This window comes from Astatotilapia calliptera, chromosome 16, assembly GCF_964374335.1.
Source record: "Astatotilapia calliptera chromosome 16, fAstCal68.1, whole genome shotgun sequence".
NCBI lineage: Eukaryota > Metazoa > Chordata > Actinopteri > Cichliformes > Cichlidae > Astatotilapia > Astatotilapia calliptera.
In genome coordinates this window covers 6,932,001-6,951,981 of record NC_137437.1, presented here as the reverse complement: position 1 = coordinate 6,951,981, position 19,981 = coordinate 6,932,001, and the positions used below count along the sequence as shown (strand labels likewise).

Below are 19,981 nucleotides of genomic sequence, written 5' to 3'. Positions count from 1 at the left end.
GTAAAGCGCTTTGGGGTCCCTGGGGGGGACTAGTAAAGCGCTATACAAATACAGGCCATTTACCATTTTTACCATTTTTCTTCTTTTGGTCAACTTCTGTTGATTATTGTGCTATATAAATAAAGTAAACTTGACAGTCAACACAAAAAGGTTATTATATTCAGATATTTTTCATAATTCAAAATGGAGTAAACATGGGAATGACGGAATAGATTGCCTGAGTACAATTCAATGGCCCATCTTGGTGGAATGGAACCAAAGCTATGAGAGGGATTACAGCAGGACCCCCCGGAGCCAAGATGCTGGTGGTGGAGATAGCTTGAATGGAAAAGTGGGAGTGATAAAACTTAGATTTAGCTGGCAGCACCTGGGAATGCACAGATATGAATATTCACCTATATCTTGTCGTGGAACTTTTTAAAATAAAATGCAAACACTTGATGAGTGTCTTTGAAGTGAGTTTTATTCACGTTGCAGCAAGAGAGAGAGTCCAGTCTGAGTGTCTGTCCCACTATGCTTCAAATAAACATGTTATATATGTGTTATTGTCAGAAAAGGTGAGGAAACACTAAAGAAAAATACATTTCCATTACAATCTCTACACATTAAAATATCAACAGCTATGATGACTAATTGGGTTGTTATGATACTAGAATTTCGAACTCGATACATATTAACCAGGAAAATACTTGATACCATATTTGATATTATGGGGAAGATTCTGAACCCACCCTGCAATGACAAAAGTAATGGCAAAGATGTCATATCACTAAAAAAAAAAAAAAAAAAAGTTTTAATTTTCATCTACTTTTCCCAATTATATATTTAGTTAGATCTGACAAAAGAAGAACTTAAGATTGAGTTTAGAAGTTTCATTTGTTTTACAAATTATTTATATAATTTAATTGCAGAATGTGAAGGTAGATTTTAGAACCTATCTGTTGTAAGGGTGTTAATATTTTTCATGAAATGGTAAAATATTGAACTTTCATTTCAAAACATTTGATATGTTTTTGATGTGCTATTGTTAATAATATTGTGGGTTTATGACATACATACATACATACATACATACATACAGTACATCTGTTTGGTTAATAACTCACACTGACCAATAAAATGTGACAAGTGGTGAAGATGCAGGTCCTTGGGCAACAGTTACAAAGTGTTACCACTTATTCCTTTAGTGGAGAATCTATGTTTCACTATGTTCCACTAGCATATCCTAAATAATATTTAGCAATAATGTAAAAATGAAGAAATACAAAAGTTTAAAAACATTAATCTGAAAATAGACTTAATTACCTATCATTTTACCTATGGCAGAATGGATATGTTTATGTTAAGACAACTGCATACATTTTTCATTAATTGCTTCCCAAAAGCTCCTAGGTTGTAACTTACCAAAACTCTGCAGCTCTGAAACTGTAGGTATTACGTTAAGATGAGCATTGTACTGAGTACAGCAACATACAACTTGAAAAAACTAAAAAAGAATTGTGTGAAATGAATTAAAACTAATGTCATTTATTTTGCTCATATACGTTTTCTTTAAAAAGATTGATTACTCTGTTAGACTTGTAATTATGAGAAACTAAAGAAAAACTTGTTGAGGAATAGTATATTTACAAAATAAACTTAGAACATGTTTGTCCTATTATCAGTATGGACTTAATACACCAACAGTAAATCATAGCAATAATTTATGAATAATTAAATAAGTAAAAATGACATTTTTATGTTTTACTTTTTGATTATGTTAAAAAGTGTTTTCAGTAATTTCAGCAAACTGATTACATAACAATTAAGGCACATTAGCATTGATAGTTAATACACGATGATTCTGGCATGACAAAAGAATCTTTTTAGCTGTTTAGAAATTTCCTTCATTTTGAGCCCATAAATGAATGGATTAAACAATGGATGATAGAGCACTATTTGTAATGTCATTAGTAATCGTGCAGCTTTTGGAAAATCTGATTCCACTCGAGCTATGCTTACATCATAGATACTTAAACAGGAAATACTGATTAAAACTAACAGATGGGGTAAACAGGTCTCTGCAGCTTTCTTCCTAATTTCTTTGCAACTTTGATATGAGATGATAAAAATGTTCGTATAAGTGAAAACTATGAAGAGCACAGGAAGTATTATAAGATCTATTAAAGCAACCACTCCAAATACAATAATTAATCTTGACTTTACACACAGAAGAGTGTAAACTGCATTATTACAAAATATTCCCTTTAAATTAAAGTTACACAATGTTGCTTCAGCACTCCCTATTGCTTGGATTGCAATATGAACAGCAGGTATAAGCCAAGATACGACCAGGAAAATGATCACAGTGGTTTTGTTCATGATAGTTGGATATTCAAGAGGTTTACAAATAGCCACATATCTGTCATAGGCCATGGCTGCCAAGAGAAAGAACTCTGAACTGCCTAAAGTGTAAAATATAAAAAACTGAAAGAGACAGGCTGAATATGTTATGACTTGTTTTTCAGATAAAAAGTCAATCAGAAGTTTTGGGTAAATAGTTGTGCTGTAAAGGAGACAGTTAAGTAGCAAAGCTGCAATGAAAATGTACATAGGCTCATGAAGGTTTTTATGAATCCAGATCACATACACGATGGTAGAATTACTGCATATTATTATAATGTATAATGTAAAGATAATACAAAAATAAACATATCTGTACTTGTTAACCTCAATGTATCCATCTAGAGTTACATATGTGGTATTTAACTCCTCATCCATGAATTAAAAAAAAATGCTACAAAATAAATATATAGCAGCATAAAGATATCAGAACTTCAAATACAAGTACACTCATCAATCAAATGCTTATAGTGAATCATATGTATGTGGACTGAAGAAGAGTTTTATTGGTTTGCTTCAACCTTGAGGGAGCTGAACTGTGAAAGTCGGTTACATCATTGTTCAGCCTCTTTTACTTGAGGCTTTAGTAGTTAGAGCTAATGGATCATAAGTTGCAGCTAACAATGACAATGATCAGCCAACTTCTATTAATCTAGTATAGAATTTTAATAATGTAGCAAGATTTTATTGTTGAGTGTATCCTGGCTTTTTTGCGCTCGGGTCCATATCTTATTTCATAAGGAGTTTTTATTTGGTTTCCAGTTTAGGTGGTGTGGTTTTATGCCTTGTGTACATTTTCAGTGAAAAAAAAACTTGGATAACTACCATACTAAATAATAATAATAATAAAAATAATAATTAAAAAAAACTTTAACAAAAACAAGGACATCAAGCTTGTGCATTACGAATGTCTTTTCATACATTATTTTATTTATAGCCTATAAATAAAGCCTATATATAGCATACATGGAAAAAATTCCCCCGCTGACCCCTGCGGGCGGTCTATCCTTCAAGCTCCGGTCCTCTACCAGAGGCTTTGGAGTTTGAGGGTCCTGCACAGTATCTTAGCTGTTCCTAGGACTGCGCTCTTCTGGACAGAGATCTCCAATGTTGTTCCTGGGATCTGGTGGACCCACTCACCTAGTTTGGGAGTCACCGCACCTAGTGCTCCGATTACCACTGGGACCACTGTTACCTTCACCCTTCACATTTTCTCAAGCTCTTCTCTGAGCCCTTGGTATTTCTCGAGCTTCTCGTGTTCCTTCTTTCTGATGTTGCTGTCATTGGGAACCGCTACCTCTATCAGAATCAGAATCAGAATACTTTATTAATCCCGAAGGAAATTAGGAATTATCACTATGGCCGTCTCCTTCTGTTTGTCTACCACCACTATGTCCGGTTGGTTAGCCACCACCATTTTGTCCGTCTGCATCTGCATCTAAGTCCCACAGGAACTTAGCTCGGTCATTCTCCACCACCCTTGTGGGCGTCTCCCATTTTGACCTCAGGACTTTAACGCCATATTTGGCACAGATGTTTGTGTATACCATGCCAACCACTTGGTTATGGTGTTCCATGTATACCCTGCGTGCTAGCATCTTGCATCCTGCTGTTATGTGATGGATTGTCTCTGGAGCATCTTTACACAGCCTGCACATGGGGTCTTGCCTGGTGTGATAGACCCCAGCCTCTATCAGTCTTGTGCTCAGAGCTTGTTCCTGTGCTGCCATGATTAGTGCCTCTGTGCTGTCTTTTAGTCCAGCTTTGTCCAGCAACTGGTTGGATTTCTGGATGTCAGCCACTTCCTCTATCCTATTGTCCCTCTATGATGGTGCCTCCTCTTTCTCGGGTTTCTGCTGCCTGAGGTATTCCCTGAGCATGTGGTTGGTTAGGGCCATCTTCCTGATGTATTCATGGATGTTTGCTGCCTCATCCTGGACTGTTGTGCTGACACACCAGTCCTTGCTTTTGCTTAGCATACAGCCTCAGGGTGCTGGATTTGGGGTGAAACCCTCCATGCATGGTCAGAGTCTCCTGATCATGATGTCACTGGCTTCTATCTCCACCTTTGGCCAACTTATTATGCCAGCAGGGTACCTGATCAAGGGCAGGGCGTAGGTGTTGATAGCCCAGATCTTGTTCTTACCATTCAGCTGACTCCTCAGGACTTGCCTGACCCTCTGCAGGTACTTGGTGGTTGCAGCTCTCCTAGCAGCCTCTTCATGGTTCCCATTTGCCTCTGAGATCTCCAGGTACTTGTAGCTGTCTTCAATGTTTGCAATGTTGCCTTCTGGTAGTTCCATCCCCTCAGTTCTGACTACCTTCCCTCTCTTTGTTATCATCCACTTTGTTCAAGACAGTCCAATGAAATCTAAAAACCATTGCATTCTTCAGTTATTCAGTTCTCACCCCACGCTGCCCAACTGAATCCAGTTCTGGGACTGATAGAGTATTACCACCCAGGAGCTCTGTGTTGGAAAATCCATGAGAAGACTTTAACAAAGACGCTCCCTTTAAATCAGTATCAGAATCAGCATACTTTATTAATCCCTTGTGAAATTATGTGGGTTACGGGTTGCTCCAGTACAGTGACATTAGAAAAAACAATAACAAAAACAAAAACAGACTAGACTATTAACAATAGAATATCTTAAGATCTAAGGAATAGCACAATATATACAAATCACCAAATAATAAATATCCAGATGTGATTGCAAATAAATATCAAGAAAATAGACGGCAACATTACAGAGTAAGAAAAGAGTGTGTGCAAAAGGATGTAACTTTTGCAGTGTTTACAGTGTATTAGACGGAGGAGTTCTACAGGGAGATGGCCACAGGCAGGAATGATTTCCTGTGTCGTTCAGTGGTTTTTGGTAATTTCAGTCTCTCACTGAACGTTGATGTGATACTACAGAACTTTAATAACTTTTATCTGAGTAGACTGAGTTTCACTTTAGTGGACCTAAGCCTCCTAGTTTTTTCTCATGAAAGACTGAATAGGTTAATCAAGTTTTGGTTGTTCTTTTTTCTTTACTTTCTTTTCTTTTTCTGGATACTGGTTCCGGGTCGCTACTCGTGCGGTCCACCGGCCAGTCAGCTGAAAAGTTTTTTCAGTCACTTTAATTTTAAAACTGTATATACTGTATATTCTGTGCATTTATTATCTCACTGTTATACCCTGTTCTTACTGTCCTTATCTTCAACGTTATGCTGCTCGGTTGTCTGTTAATTGCCCCTTGGGGATGAATAAAATCTTCTGATTCTGATTACTACCCTAAGAGATCAATTGTCAAAGCACCTTAAGTAGATGGTATAATAATTTCGAGCTTTGAAGTAAATTTTGATTCTATTACTTAATGTGCAGAAACAGAATTACAATTTAGCCACACTACTTGCATGCTGACTTGGGGTATCTTTGCCACTGTTTATTAGACACTGAACTTCTGGACTGCAAAGCTGCCTTAAAGTCAAAACAACTCTTCACAGTTTAAAAAAGGTCACATGAATGCATGTTATGGTGGAGGGTTTGCTGAAATCCGTGGAGGGTGAAGTAGAGTGATTAAAAACATACTGCATGGTCAGAGCAGGACGCATTAGAACTGTGGATAGGATCTTGTAAATACAATTCCCAGCCAGGTAACTCAATGGACAATAAACTAAATTTAACTTACATAACACTTAATGGGTATGTAGAGGTGGAAAAGTACAGATATGTCTATTTTCTGATTATTTTTACAATATATGCTGCAGTAATTTTCTCTAATTCCACCATTATTCGTCTTATTGTGTTTCATCAAAGCCTTCATGAGCCCATGTATATTTTTATTGCAGTTTTGCTGATTAACTCTACTTTTTTTTGCACAACCATCTACCCAAAGTTTTTGCTTGATGTTTTATCTGAAAAACAGATTATATCACACACAATGCGTCACTTTCAGTATTTTGTACTTTACACTTCAGGAGCTTCAGAATTTTTAGTGTTGGCAGCCATGGCCTATGACAGATATGTGTCTATATGCAAACCTTTGCAATATTCCGTAATCATGAAAAAAACTACCATCTCTGTTTTCTTGGTCTTAGCGTGGCTTGTGCCTGCTTGTCAGGTTGCAGGAACAACTGTCAGGGCTCTGTGTGCGGGCAGGCAGAGATGAGGATCCAAATGCAGGACTCGAACACAGAATTGTAACTCACAAAACCTCAGCTTTATTGCTGGCAGGAAAACAAACATGAAGTGAGGATGGAACACTGAGACCAAGGACACACAGGCATAATCTGAGGGTACGACGCAACACTGGGCATGGGAAAACACAGGGCTTAAATACACAGGGTAGTAATGAGGAAATGGGCCACAGAAGGGAGACACAGCTGGGAGAGATCAGGGCTAACGAGACATGGGGAACAAAGCTGCACACACTAACATAAGACAAAGACTTTCACAATAAAACAGGAAACATGAATCACAACTCAGAGACATGGACTCAACACAAAGACAGAAAATGAAACATGGAACTGAACTATACATGAAGCCACCATTCCTAAAACATGGATAATAGAAACATGAAACTCTAATAATAATAATAATAATAATAAACATCACAACAAGAGAATGAAAAACAATCCAAAACACCAAGATAACTGAAACACAAAGTACCAGAGAAACAAAGAATAATCCATGATGCAAAAGTGAACCAAAACATAATAAACTCGAAATACTGGGTCCAACGGACCCAGAACCGTGACAACAACATCACTAAGTGCTACTAGAAAAGTGTGTAACTTTACTCTGCAAGGGATATTTTGTAATAAGTCAATTTACAAACTTCATTGTGTGAGTTCAAGAGTTTTGGCTATTTATGGTGTGAATGTTTTGCTCAATATTGTATTTTTTCCCATGCTCTACATAGTTTTCACTTACACAAAGATACTTATAATATCTTATCAAAGCTGTAGAGAAGTCAGGAAAAAAGCTACACAGACCTGCTTACCTCACCTGCTGGTTTTATTCAACTATTCATTCTTCTGTACATGTGAAGTTATTATACTTCGACTGGAATCTGATATTTCACAGACTGTACGTTTAATAATGACTTTGCAAGTGGTTTTATATCATCCACTGTTTAATCCAATCATATATGGACTAAAAATGAAATACATTTCTAAACACCTAAAGAGATTGTTCTGCTAAGAAAAAAGTATAGTGAGATGTTTGATTTTGATCCCTGAAACAGATTTATTGTTTATTTCATCAGATATTCTTTATATTGATACATCTCCTATATAAATATTGATTTATCTCTCTTTGTACTTAACAATTTTTCTTTTATCTATTTATTTAACAATCTCTCACTTTGTGTGAGAATCAACATTTTGTTCATGTGATGAACTCTTCTGTTACAAATTGGTGAGGACTTCTACACTAACAGTCACATTTATAGCTACATGTTGACAGACTTTTCAAAATCATCTGCAATAGAAAAAAGTAAAGACAAAAAGAAAATTAATTAAGAAAGCAGCTCTTCAAGTGGGCACTGATAGGAAAAGAAACATAGCTGTTGATAATAATGCAGATTTGGGTCCTGCTGTTAAATGAAACCTTCCCCTTGTATATGTAAGTATTCTTTTGCCATGTTATCAGACTGTAGAGTGACAAATTAGTCAAACATAATAAGAGTAGCACATGGGTGTAGAATTGCTAGCTAACAACAAGCTTGTAATACAGTGTGTTTTCACCATTGTTTTTTCCTGAAATTGGCTTTATTTTGGTATTAAATCAATTTGTTCTAGAAGTAATTAGTGTTACCTTAAAACTTCACACATCACCTACAGCAAAGTGCAAAAGCAACCCAAGAGTTCCTTATGGCAAAGAAATTATGTTAATGTTAAGATATTTTAAGCTCTTGGAGAGATGGTTGAACCTTTGTGTCCTTAAAAGACCAGAAAAGTTTTCTGGTGTCGAATATATTTACTAATAAAAGCTTGAGGAGCTTAAGGGTCCTGTGCAGCATCCTTGCTGTTATTTGGACTGCACTTTTCTGGACAGAGATCTGGGATGTCCTTCACTACCCCAAGTCCTAAAATTACTATGTGAAACACTGTTTCTTTCACCCTCCACATCTTCTCACGTTCCTCTCTCAGCCCTTGGTACTTCTAAAGCTTCTCATGTTCCTTCTTCCTAGTGTTGCTATCACTTGGTAACACCACAGTACATCTATCACTACAGCTAATAGACCCCATTCCAACAGTACTGCTCAGAGAGGTCCTACCTTAAAGTATACCTCAGTCTTAAATATGGGCATACCACAGGCCTTTAAAGTGGACATGAAACACTTCATTTATAGAGGCTAATTTACATGATGGAGCCCAGCTCTCACAAACTGACACAGTGTGTGTTGCTGGATTTAGGAAAATAGTGCTTAAAACGCTAAAGAAGTTAACTAGAGTCCATGATCGTCTGGCAGCACAAATGAACAGGTCACCACCATGAGGGAGAGGTCGCCACACCACATGATCCTGCTAAGATGAACAGACATATGGCTCAATACACAGAAGGGAATAAGCAGGAATTCCAGAGAAACAACACACCAGCTACTGGTACAAGGTACCCAATACTGCAAGACCAGGCTCAGCAACTTATGCATCACCTGGATTGGCAAGAAAGCCTATGACTCGATGCCCCACACACAGATCTTGGAACGCATAGATTTGTACAAGATAAAAAGGACACTAAGAGCCTGAATCAGAAATTTGATGGGGATGTGGCGAACTTCAAGCCTACAGCACAAGTCGCCATCAAGTGCGGGATTTATCAAGGAGATGCGCTGTCCCCACTCGTGTTCTACATATGCCTGAAACCCCTGAGTCATTGACTGTAATAACATCGGAATGTAATTTGTACTGGAAAAATGTAGTTGGATGTACCTGGGAATCCCACAAACAAATAACCATGAAGAAACTGCTAGGAAAGCCAGTCTCCAGCAGTGTTGATTGCCTGTTGTCTCTGGTCCTCTGGGACTCACCCTTTGGCAGTGGACAACCCATCTGGGCCTTCCTGATAAAAAATATCTAATATAGTAGAATAGAATAGAATAGAATAGAATAAACCTTTATTATCCCATGGATAACAGATTTTGACATAGATTGGTACACAACTGTACACACAGTAGCTTTTTCACATTTTAGTTCAAAAACCAGAACCTCAGAGATACATACTTCATCAATCTTAAAAAGTGAACATTTGATAAATGCCACAGCCAAAACTTCACCCTGGCCACTTTCTCTGGGACAATTAAAACAATCATAAAGGGAGGGCATAGTTCACCAACTAGGCAGTCCTCTCCAGAGTTTATTCACATTTCTGTTAAAAATATAAAACTATCAAGGGCTCTAACATTAAAAAGACTAAACTTAGCAAGGTGAATGGAGGTAGCAAAGAAACTGTAGTTTGTAAATGAACAACATTTAAAAAACTGGATGAGACAAGAGATTCCCTACGCCTTGCAAAAACTGTCCTATTAGTTATTAAGGCCAAAATACCAAAAACGTCACTTGAGGGTTCAAGTCCAGCTGTATTGTATATCAGTCTATTATAATCAACAGGTATGGTTGTTCATGCCTGAGGTTTTTGTTTGTTTGTTTGTTTTTGTTTTGTGTTTTGATACTGCATTCTGTGTCAGTGAAGGGCCTGTACTATTTCTTCAATTGGTTAATACTCTGCGTAGAAGCCTGGCTGGTCCTGAAGGCCTCTATAGATTGAAATCATCTCAACAGAGACTTCAGGTTACACCCATGCCTTACAGAACAAAAATAGTAAAACTGACCAAATAAAGGATCCTTTCAAGAAAATGAAAGTGAACTACTAGCTAAACTACATTTTCTTGCACTCCAAAAGAAAACAAACTGGAAAGAAAATCCAGATATATAGTTTTCAACTGTAAAATAAAACGTATTTTGAGGTGTCTGAACTGTATGTAAAACAAGATTGTAATGGAATTTCATTTACACAGAGCCACAAGATAAAAAGTGACTGGCATGATAACTGTCTCATTTTTTAAGTACTCGACCTTATGTTACTCTACTTCATCCCTTTTTCATTTCTCTTGATGTTGTGTTAGTATCCATTAAGAAGGATATTCACGTTTAATTTCATTGTGAAAATCAATAGGGGCAATCACATTAGATGAAACTATTAACAAATGTATTATTAATGAGGAGAGTGATATCAAACATTCATTTTAATATTTGTTTACGTTTCATTTTGGTTTTTAAATATTGATCAATTCTCAGTTGTAGGAGGAAAACATTAAGCCAGTTTTCATAAAATTCATAAAAAATGAGTAATAAAAAAAGACTATAAATTTATAAATTGGTTTGCTTGCAATTAACTGAACAGTATTTTGAGGTGTTTAGAAATTTCTTTCATCTTTAGTCCATATATTATTGGATTACAAAGAGGGTTATATGTTACAAACTGTAATGTCATTATAAAACGTGCAGTTTTAGGAAACTCTGATTCCAGTCTAACTATAACCATATCATACGTAAGCAAACAAGAATAGTTCATTAGAACTAGCACATGAGGCAAACAGGTTTGTGCAGCTTTTTTTCTGACATTTCCACAACTCTGATAGGCAACTATAATTATCTTTATGTATGTAAAAAGTATAAAAAACATAGGAGAAAGTGCAACATTAAATAGAACAACCATACCATATATAGATAATTCTCTTGAATTGACACAATAAAGATGGTTGACCGAATTGTTACAAAAAATACCTTTCAGAGTAAAGTTACAGAGTGGTGTATTTGCATTTCCTGCTATTGGCACTGCAACCTGAATAGCAGGTAAAAACCAGCACAAAAGCAGGAAAATATTGACTCTTGTTCTTCTCATTATAGAAGGATATTGCAAAGGTTTACATATAGACACATATCTGTCATAAGCCATAGCTGACAGCAGTAAGAATTCTGAGCAACTTAAGGCATAAAACAGGAATACTTGAAAGAGACAGGCTTGATACAAAATAATCTGTTTTTCAGATAAGAAGTCAATCAAAAGCTTTGGGTAGATGACAGTGCTCAAAACAACAGAATTCACTAACAAAGCAGCAATGAAAATATACATAGGCTCATGAAGGCTTTTTTGAACTACGATAAGCCACACAATAGTGGAATTGCTGCAAATTATTAGAATATACACCATAAACATGATCACAAAATAAAGATAACGGTATTTCTCCACTTCCACGTGACCACCGAAGGTTATATATGTTAGATTCATTTCAGCATTTGTGAAGATCAGAAACTGAACTAAAATGTAAAACAGGTAGAACGAGTAACAAACAGTGTATATAAAATATTTGTTTTATGTAGATTGTCTTATTGATAGCTACCTAAACTTGGTGTGTGTTCATTTTTTAAAAGTGAACAACTCAAGTTACATCAAATATATAATGAAACTTCAGTCTCTATGGATCTCATTAAACCGTCCACATGGACTTGCTACTATGTTGACCACTTTAAGAGAGTGTTAGCTGTTAGACCTTACCTACATTGGTGCACATTCTTTTTTTATCTTCCGAACCACACTTTGCACTTTGAAAAAAAAAATTCAGCGTTAGGTGCACTAAACACAACAAACCATGCGATTCTCATAAGTAAATGTATTTTAAGAAAATTCTATTGCTTATAGGAATTTATTATAGAGAGCAAAACACTTGGAAAAGGTAGTAAAAAAGTGTGGGCTCTAAATAATGGAACACTTTGGTTTTGTCAGTCTATTCTGCCACAAAGAAACTACAGCCTTTATAGAGTTTGCAATAAGGCCCAAATTTGTTGTCGTTGCTGAGCTTTTTGGTGTGTATATTGTGGTACTGCCTTAGCGGATTCAATCATTTTCCATGCAGTAGAAGCCTCGTGAACAACCCCCTAAGCACCCTGATTTTGAATGACCAGTAGTAAAACTCGAAGTACTGCCAAACCACCAAGTAATTTGGCCTGCTGCAATGTTGACAAACGTATCCTAGGCCTTTTCCCATTCAAAATAAATTTAGACACCACAGAGTGTATATCCTTAAAGTAAGTCAGAGGAGGGAGGAGTGGCAACATGAATAAAAGGAAATTAAGACATAACAGTATGTTCATTTTGACTGTGCTGAGGCCATAGTCTTAGTGTTAGACAGGTCAACGCTGCATAATATAGCTGAGTGAGCAGATGTCAAGATTGGCTGAATAGAGGTCAGCCAATCCAAATTAAGTAGCGCAGAGCCGAACCAATCACAGCCGCAGCGTCACGTCGCGTGACTTGTTACGTACAGCACAAGTGCCAAGCCGCACATGTGTATTTGTTTGGGAAGCAGCCAGCCACCGTACCTCCCGGGTAATGGAGGAAATGAGTGTGCCGACTAGAAAAATCAACCGAGCGTGACCGAAGGTTACCGAAGAGAAAACAGATGATGGTTCCAATGCCGGAGAGATTGTCGAACGGAAGAGCCATAGAAGTTCCGTAGTGTGAAGGTATTTCGGCTATTTCAAGTCTGACAAAAAACAGAGTACACAACTGTAAATTGTGCCGAAAGCAAGTCTGGAAATACAATAAACTGGTGCATGCGTCACACTGTGCGCCACGTTATTGTTTCGGTGAAATGAATTTTTACAATACTGTTACTGTTAATTCTACTCTCTGCAGTGTTTAAATGCTTACATATACACACAGTTACTGTCCCTCCACACTTACGACTCGGTTCTGCTTCTATGCCCCAGCTTTGTTTACTTTTTCCCACCGAGGCTTCTAGACTTCTGATTGGCCAACATTTCTGCACGGTTAGGACTCTAGCTCCACCTGCTGCTTTGGCATGTTCATAGCAGCGTTTTCCTTCATTTCTGCCTTTATGTGTGGACGGGATTATTTTTTAAAACGAAAACGGAAAATCTCCGTTTTCAAAAATACCCGTGTACGTGTGGACGTAGCCTCAGTCTCTGACTGGAAGCGCTAATTCGTCATTCGGCTTTTGTCAGACTAAAGTAACTGTTAAAACTGTTTGAAAAGCTAAGCTATACAACAAGGAGAGATTGAGAATTTCCTTTTAGTTCTCAGTTTATTTGATATTGACAAAAGTTAGTCAGTTTTGTCTGTTCTTCTGTAAAACAAACTAAGATTTATTTTTAGAATTAATATTTTGTTTCTAAGTGGAATTGACAATTTAGTAGTCTGTTTCGTTTGTTCTATTTTGAAACTTAAATGCTTTAGCGGCTGCCTTTTGTGTAGTTTGCAATATTTGCCTTTATTTATCTGAAAAAGTCTCATGTTCCTTAAGTACATCTACCCTGTTGAACTTATTATGGGAAATAAATATTTAAATAAAAACAAGCTGCTGATTATTTCACATTTTACTTGTGAGCAACGGCACATTTAAATCTTACAAATATAGTTATTTGGCTTATATCGTGATATATATCGTTATCGCCTGAAATGAAAAAAACATATCGTGATATGAAAAAATCTTATATCGCCCAGCTCTAGAGACGATGAGAGATTAGATGCTGCATCTGGATTAGATTTATCAATAACAGGGTTGATGGCGGCATTGCAGTCACCTCCCAACAGTAAGAATGATCATTGTGTTCTAATAACAGGGCTGTACTGGGACAAAAAATCGGCCTGGGTATTTTGACTAGAGACCGGCCCACCACGTATTATAGGAAAAACTATAAAGCCTTTGGATGAAAAGAAACGCTGTTGTGACAGTGATGTACACTGTCTTTTTGGTATATGTATGATTTCTATACATTTTACGTCATACTAAAAACTTTGGTTGTAAGATTCAGATAATTATTTATGGTGTTATTTGTTCATAACTTCCCTTCAACTCATCCATGTCACCTAAAAGATAAACCTGTTTCTCCATCACATGTTCAGCTCTGATGATTCAGTAAAGACATCTCCTGGTTTTATCTTCATGTTTCCCTCTCACCATATATCATGACCAGCAGCTTTTACAACTGTGGCAGTAGCAAACATCAACTGTTACTAGAAATTAATATTAAATAATTTCTAACAACAGCTTATCACGCTTAAATGTGCTGCTGTTGTTTAGCGCAACATCCGCTGGTTTCCTCTTTCTGGAGCAAAGTGGGCGATAAACAAACAAGAGAGAAGAAGAGGCAGCTGACAGCGTAAAGACGCAGAATAACTCCAAAGTGGTGTCTTTTTTCCATTCTAGCTGAAGTACGGGACAAACTGTGTTCCTTTTCAGCTCAATACGAAAAACGTAATATTTTCTCTGAATACGGGACAATTCCGTTTTTTACGGGACGGTTGGCAACTCTACTAACAAACCTTATGAATAAAATAAAGTTCACTATCATTAACATCATAGCACCCACCCAGCTGTATAGAAACTCCGTCATGCTAGCTAGTATGCAGTATGAGCAGTGTTGGGAAGGTTACTTTTAAAATGCATTCCATTACAGAATACAGAATACATGCCCCAAAATGTATTCTGTAATGTATTCCGTTACGTTACTCAATGACAGTAACGTATTCTGAATACTTTGGATTACTTAATATATTATCATGCTTTTTACAACAACGTGAATGTACTATTGCTGTGTGATTTATTACTATTACTGAAGGTCCGCGACTCCGAACTGTAGTAAAGGGACCTCTGACTAATACGGCGGGGTCCCTGTCGGTTCATAGCCGAAAACTAGCTTTACTTTGTTGTGTGGGTCAACTTTTCTTGCGAGAGACAGAGAGAGGCGTTGAAAGGCTGCTCCAACGGAACTTATTGTTTCGGAGGAAAACGAACACGGTGTACAGTCGAGTCTTAATAGCTTACTTACAACTGGGCACGTCAGGCACTCTTCTTGGCTGCAGTGGTTATTATTATATTTACATGCTTCCAGCTCCCGTTTTTCCTCGATGACAACTCGTACCTTTCCACTCCCCTTTTTCTCCCTCCTCGCGCTCACAGACCCATAACGTGTATGGCAGTCCATTCTCCCTGCAACACGGACTACACTGCCCATGATGCTACATTCTTTAGAGCTATGCTTGTAGCATTCTGCCTGTTAACTTAGCACAACAACAACAACAACGAAAAGGCGCTCTCTCACCCAGGAAACACACAGTCGTAGTGAGAGAGAGAGAGCGTCGCCCTGTAACCATGGCAACCATAACGCTGCCGCCTGGAACAACAGAACGCAGCTGTCAAACAAAACCCAAACAGTCCTGACCCGCGACAATATGAAACAGGAAAATACCGCCGTGTAATCCATTTATTTCAACAAAGTAACTGTATTCTGAATACCACCTTTTTAAATGGTAACTGTAACGGAATACAGTTACTCATATTTTGTATTTTAAATACGTAACGGCTCTACATGTATTCCGTTACTCCCCAACACTGAGTATGAGTTATAGTAACTGACGGTAAAAAGTCAGCACAATGAAAATAAACTACACCTAAACTTGGTTTATATCTGACCCAGATAGAATGCAGGTCATAACTTCTTACCTGAAGTTCAGTTCACCTGACAGTCGGACCAGCGGCTGCCTTGGGTCTCTCCTCCTGCCTCCCCTTTCCCTCATCCACCTGCTGGCCTTTATGGAAGCTCCGCCATAGCCACCATCAAACAACTGAGTTATTTTTACACATCGGCCAGCATCTGGCCAATCCACCACCTTTAATTGTTAATACCGTTACCAAAAAAAAAAAAAAAATTGGCCTCTGCCCATAAAAATGAAAAATCACTATCGGCGGGCTGATGGCCAGTCCAGCTATGTCTAATAGTGTCTTGGCAATATAGATAAAAAGTCTCTGTCTGGCTCATTTGGAAAGTATACAGATACAAATGCTAGTTTGTGATTTACAATACTGCCAGTGATAAGGGCCAGCCAGCCATTTTTATTATTTGTGCTATACCTGATGGGGAAGTTGAATTTCCTCTTCAGCAAGATACAAACATCCTTGGGTTTATTTGTTGCACAGGATGAAGCTGTTAATTTGTTTTTTGTTTTTTTGTTGGTTTTTTGCCTGTCCCGTTTGGCTCTTTTGCCATCAGAATTCTTGTCTAAAGGCAAAGAAAGATGCCCAACGGATTTACTTTACCAAATTGACCATACCAGCCTTGCTGTAATGGTCCATTTGATTCACCTTTTATTGTTTATTTTATTTTCACTTGCTGAATACGGGACAGACTTGACTGGGGGAAAGAAGGGGAGAAAGAAAGAGGGAAAGAGAAACAGCTGAGAAGAGGGACGGGGGAGAAGGGCAAAAAACATAAACCAACAGAACGGGCAGAAAAAGAAAAAAAAAGAAAATGCATATATCGATCACCTGGATCACCTGTTGAGAAAGAAAAAAGAAAACAAGCAGAAGAGAACAAGAGTAATAGAATAAACAGCATCACAATGATATATGGGAATATGACAGTAAATACTAAATATTAAACATTATTGTGCAGCACATAAGATCAACAGAACACAGTGTGCTTTGAGGTAGGAGCCAAAAAGGGTGTAGTTTGTGGGTGTGATCACCCATGTGTACACCTGTGAGCATGGATGCGCTTGTTTTTTTTAAAAAGGTTCCTTCATGTAATGATCTGCTAGAGGGTGTGGGGGGGCCACAGCCCCGTCCTCCAGGGCATGAAGCAGGTATGGAGGAGATCAAAACTCCAGACATCCAGAGGCCCCCAGAACACAAGAGACCAAGGAAGACCAACAGAGGGGCAGCTGCGCCACTGTCCCAGAGAGAGCTGAGGAGAGTCCCAGATGAGGGGTCACTCAGCAGCCGCGGAGCAGAAGCCAGGGGGGGTTGCAGTGACGCGCCCGTGAGCTCCGCCGGCAGCCAGCTGTGCCTGAGTGACCGAGCCCCAGGCCGAGAGGCTGGGGGCACCCCACCCCCGAAGTGGCCCGACCGAGCCCCAGCTCGAAGCTGTTAATTTGTAATGTTTGTTTTTTAAACCTAACACATCACATTGTCTGAGACGTTTTTTGAATTAGACCAGTTGTTAAAATCATCTCAAACAAAAAAGAAGAAAAAGTAAAATATTTTATGTTCATTGTTTCTGTTCTTACTGTTCTTACTGCGATATTTAAGATGGCGGCGCGCACAGACGCAGCGGCCCGGAGCTCCTACACTTTTGCACTTTTGGTGGTACTGTGTATTATTTCACACAGTCTGGGGTTACTTCAACACAACAGAGATGATCTACTACAACTAAGCCGTGGAGATCTTCAACTAACATCCGAGTATCTCATCCCCCCGGAGATCGTTAAGCAACCCCCGGGGCTACCCGCAACAGCAAGCCGCAGGAGGAGACGTTGCGAGCGGAGGCAGAAGAGAGGCAAGCGGGGAGGCCTGTGGGCACGGCTAAAGACTAGTCCGTTTAAACCACCACTCCCGATCATATTCCTCTCCAACGCCCGTTTAATCCGTTACAAACTGGATGAAATACGACTGCAGATCGCCACTCGACGGACTTTTAATAACTGTTCATGCATGATTTTCACTGAAACCTGGCTGGACAGCGCCATTCCCGATGCGGCTATCGATCTAGCAGGCCGCACCGCCTATCGAGCCGACAGGTCTGCGGACTCGGGTAAGAAGACTGGCGGGGGGCTGTGCATCTATATTAACAACCTTTGGTGCACGAACGTCACGGTAACGGAAAAACTGTGCAGTACAGAGGTAGAACTGTTGGTGTTAAAGTGCCGTCCATTCTATCTCCCTCGGGAATTTTCTGCCGTTTACATCTGCGCTGTTTACATTCCACCAGATGCTAATGCTAAGCTAGCGTTAGCACAATTGAGCAGCAGCATCAATAACAGCCTGGTAGCACACCCGGACAGTGTCTTTATTGCGGCTGGGGATTTTAACCACGCGGACCTGAAATCTGTACTTCACAATTTCCACCGTAATGTGAAGTGTGCTACCAGAGGAGATAGAACGTTGGACCAGGTGTACACCAACATGGCGAATGCGTACAGAGCCCAGGCTTATCCCCACCTGGGTCTGTCAGACCATCTCTCCCTTCTGCTACACCCAATATACACACAAAAGATCAAGAGCACTGGGATTACAACCAAAACCGTGAGAACATGGCCGCAGGACGCTATTCCGATGCTTCAGGACTGTTTCCACTGCACAGACTGGGATGTATTCAAGGTGCAGGACACTGACAATCGTGTCGCATTGGACAGTTACACCTCCACTGTCTTGGACTACATCTGTTTCTGTGTGGACAATGTAACAACTTGGAAACGATTCCGTGTGTTCCCTAATAATCCACCCTGGATGACACACGGAGTTCAACAACTTATTCGAACAAGGAACAACGCTTTCAAATCCGGGGACCAGGAGGCATACAGTGCTGCCAGGGCCAACCTGAGAAGAGGCATCAAGACTGCCAAGCAGCAGCACAGGAGGCGTATCGAGGCCAGGTTTGAGAACAACACAAACCCAAGGCAGGTCTGGGAGGGCATCAGGGCTATCACGGACTACAAAAGAAGAACACCATCACCCTCAGCCGACAGTTCTACTCTGGCTGAGGATCTAAATCTCTTTTATGCCCGTTTTGACAGGGAGAACACCGACCCTGTCCTGTCCCCTCTCCCCTCAACCGACCCTGCTCCAGTCCTGAGCACTCATGAGCTGAGGCGGGCCAGATGGAGTGCTGGGCCGGGTACTAAAAGACTGTGCTGCGGACCTGGCGGATGTCTTCACCTCTATATATAACACCTCGTTGTCCTGTTCACTGGTACCATCCTGTTTCAAAGCAGCAACCATCGTTCCCATCCCAAAACAGTCAAATGTCACATGTCTGAACGATTTCAGACCTGTGGCACTCACCCCCATTCCCGCCAAATGCCTGGAGAGACTGGTCATTAAACACATCAGAGCTGCTTTTCCACCATCCCTGGACTCGCACCAGTTTGCATACAGGGAGAACCGGTCAACCGAGGATGCGATCGCCACAGTGCTGCACACATTACTGAAGCACTTGGAACACAGGAACACCTATGCACGGCTCCTCTTTGTAGACTACAGCTCGGCTTTTAATACCATCCGGCCATACAAACTCCGTCCCAAACTCCACCAACTGGGACTTAACTCCTCTCTGTGCAACTGGATTGTGGACTTCCTCACTAACCGTAGACAGAGTGTCAGAGTGGGTAAGAACACCTCTTCCACCCTTGTGGTCAACACCGGTGCCCCTCAGGGGTGTGTTCTGAGCCCTCTGCTATACACTCTCTTCACCCATGACTGTATTTCCTCCTGCGCGTCCAATCTCATTGTTAAGTTTGCAGATGACACTACAGTGCTCGGACTTATATCCAACAATGATGAGACAAACTATAGGACAGAGGTGCAACAACTAGAGTCATGGTGCCACAACAATAACTTGGTCTTAAACACCAAAAAGACCAAGGAGATCATTGTAGATTTCCGGAAGAGGGGTCATAACAACCATCTGCCTCTCTTCATTGGCAGTGAGGCGGTGGAGAGGGTGAGCAGTTTTAAATTCTTGGGGGTAACTGTGACCGAGGACCTGTCCTGGGGCAACCATATCACCTCAGTTGTACGGAAGGCCCAAC

The 19,981-nt window shown here is 39.6% G+C and overlaps 3 protein-coding genes across 3 annotated transcripts; 1 reads left to right on the top strand and 2 right to left on the bottom strand.

The window, feature by feature from the left end:
- Positions 1 to 1,827: 1,827 nt before the first annotated feature.
- Positions 1,828 to 3,905, bottom strand: LOC113008063 (olfactory receptor 13C2-like). The gene has a single exon (XM_026145205.2). It carries the CDS (start codon positions 2,758 to 2,760, stop codon positions 1,828 to 1,830), a length of 933 nt encoding a protein of 310 aa, XP_026000990.1. The 5' UTR covers positions 2,761 to 3,905.
- Positions 3,906 to 5,099: 1,194 nt separating this feature from the next.
- Positions 5,100 to 7,570, top strand: LOC113007335 (olfactory receptor 10J4-like). Its single transcript, XM_080291028.1, has 2 exons — positions 5,100 to 6,495; positions 7,125 to 7,570. The coding sequence occupies exons 1-2, from the start codon at positions 6,030 to 6,032 to the stop codon at positions 7,568 to 7,570; spliced, it is 912 nt and encodes a 303-aa protein (XP_080147154.1). The 5' UTR covers positions 5,100 to 6,029.
- Positions 7,571 to 10,762: 3,192 nt separating this feature from the next.
- On the bottom strand, positions 10,763 to 11,677 carry LOC113008104 (olfactory receptor 6N2-like). The gene has a single exon (XM_026145263.2). It carries the CDS (start codon positions 11,660 to 11,662, stop codon positions 10,763 to 10,765), a length of 900 nt encoding a protein of 299 aa, XP_026001048.2. The 5' UTR covers positions 11,663 to 11,677.
- Between the last annotated feature and the right edge of the window lie 8,304 nt (positions 11,678 to 19,981).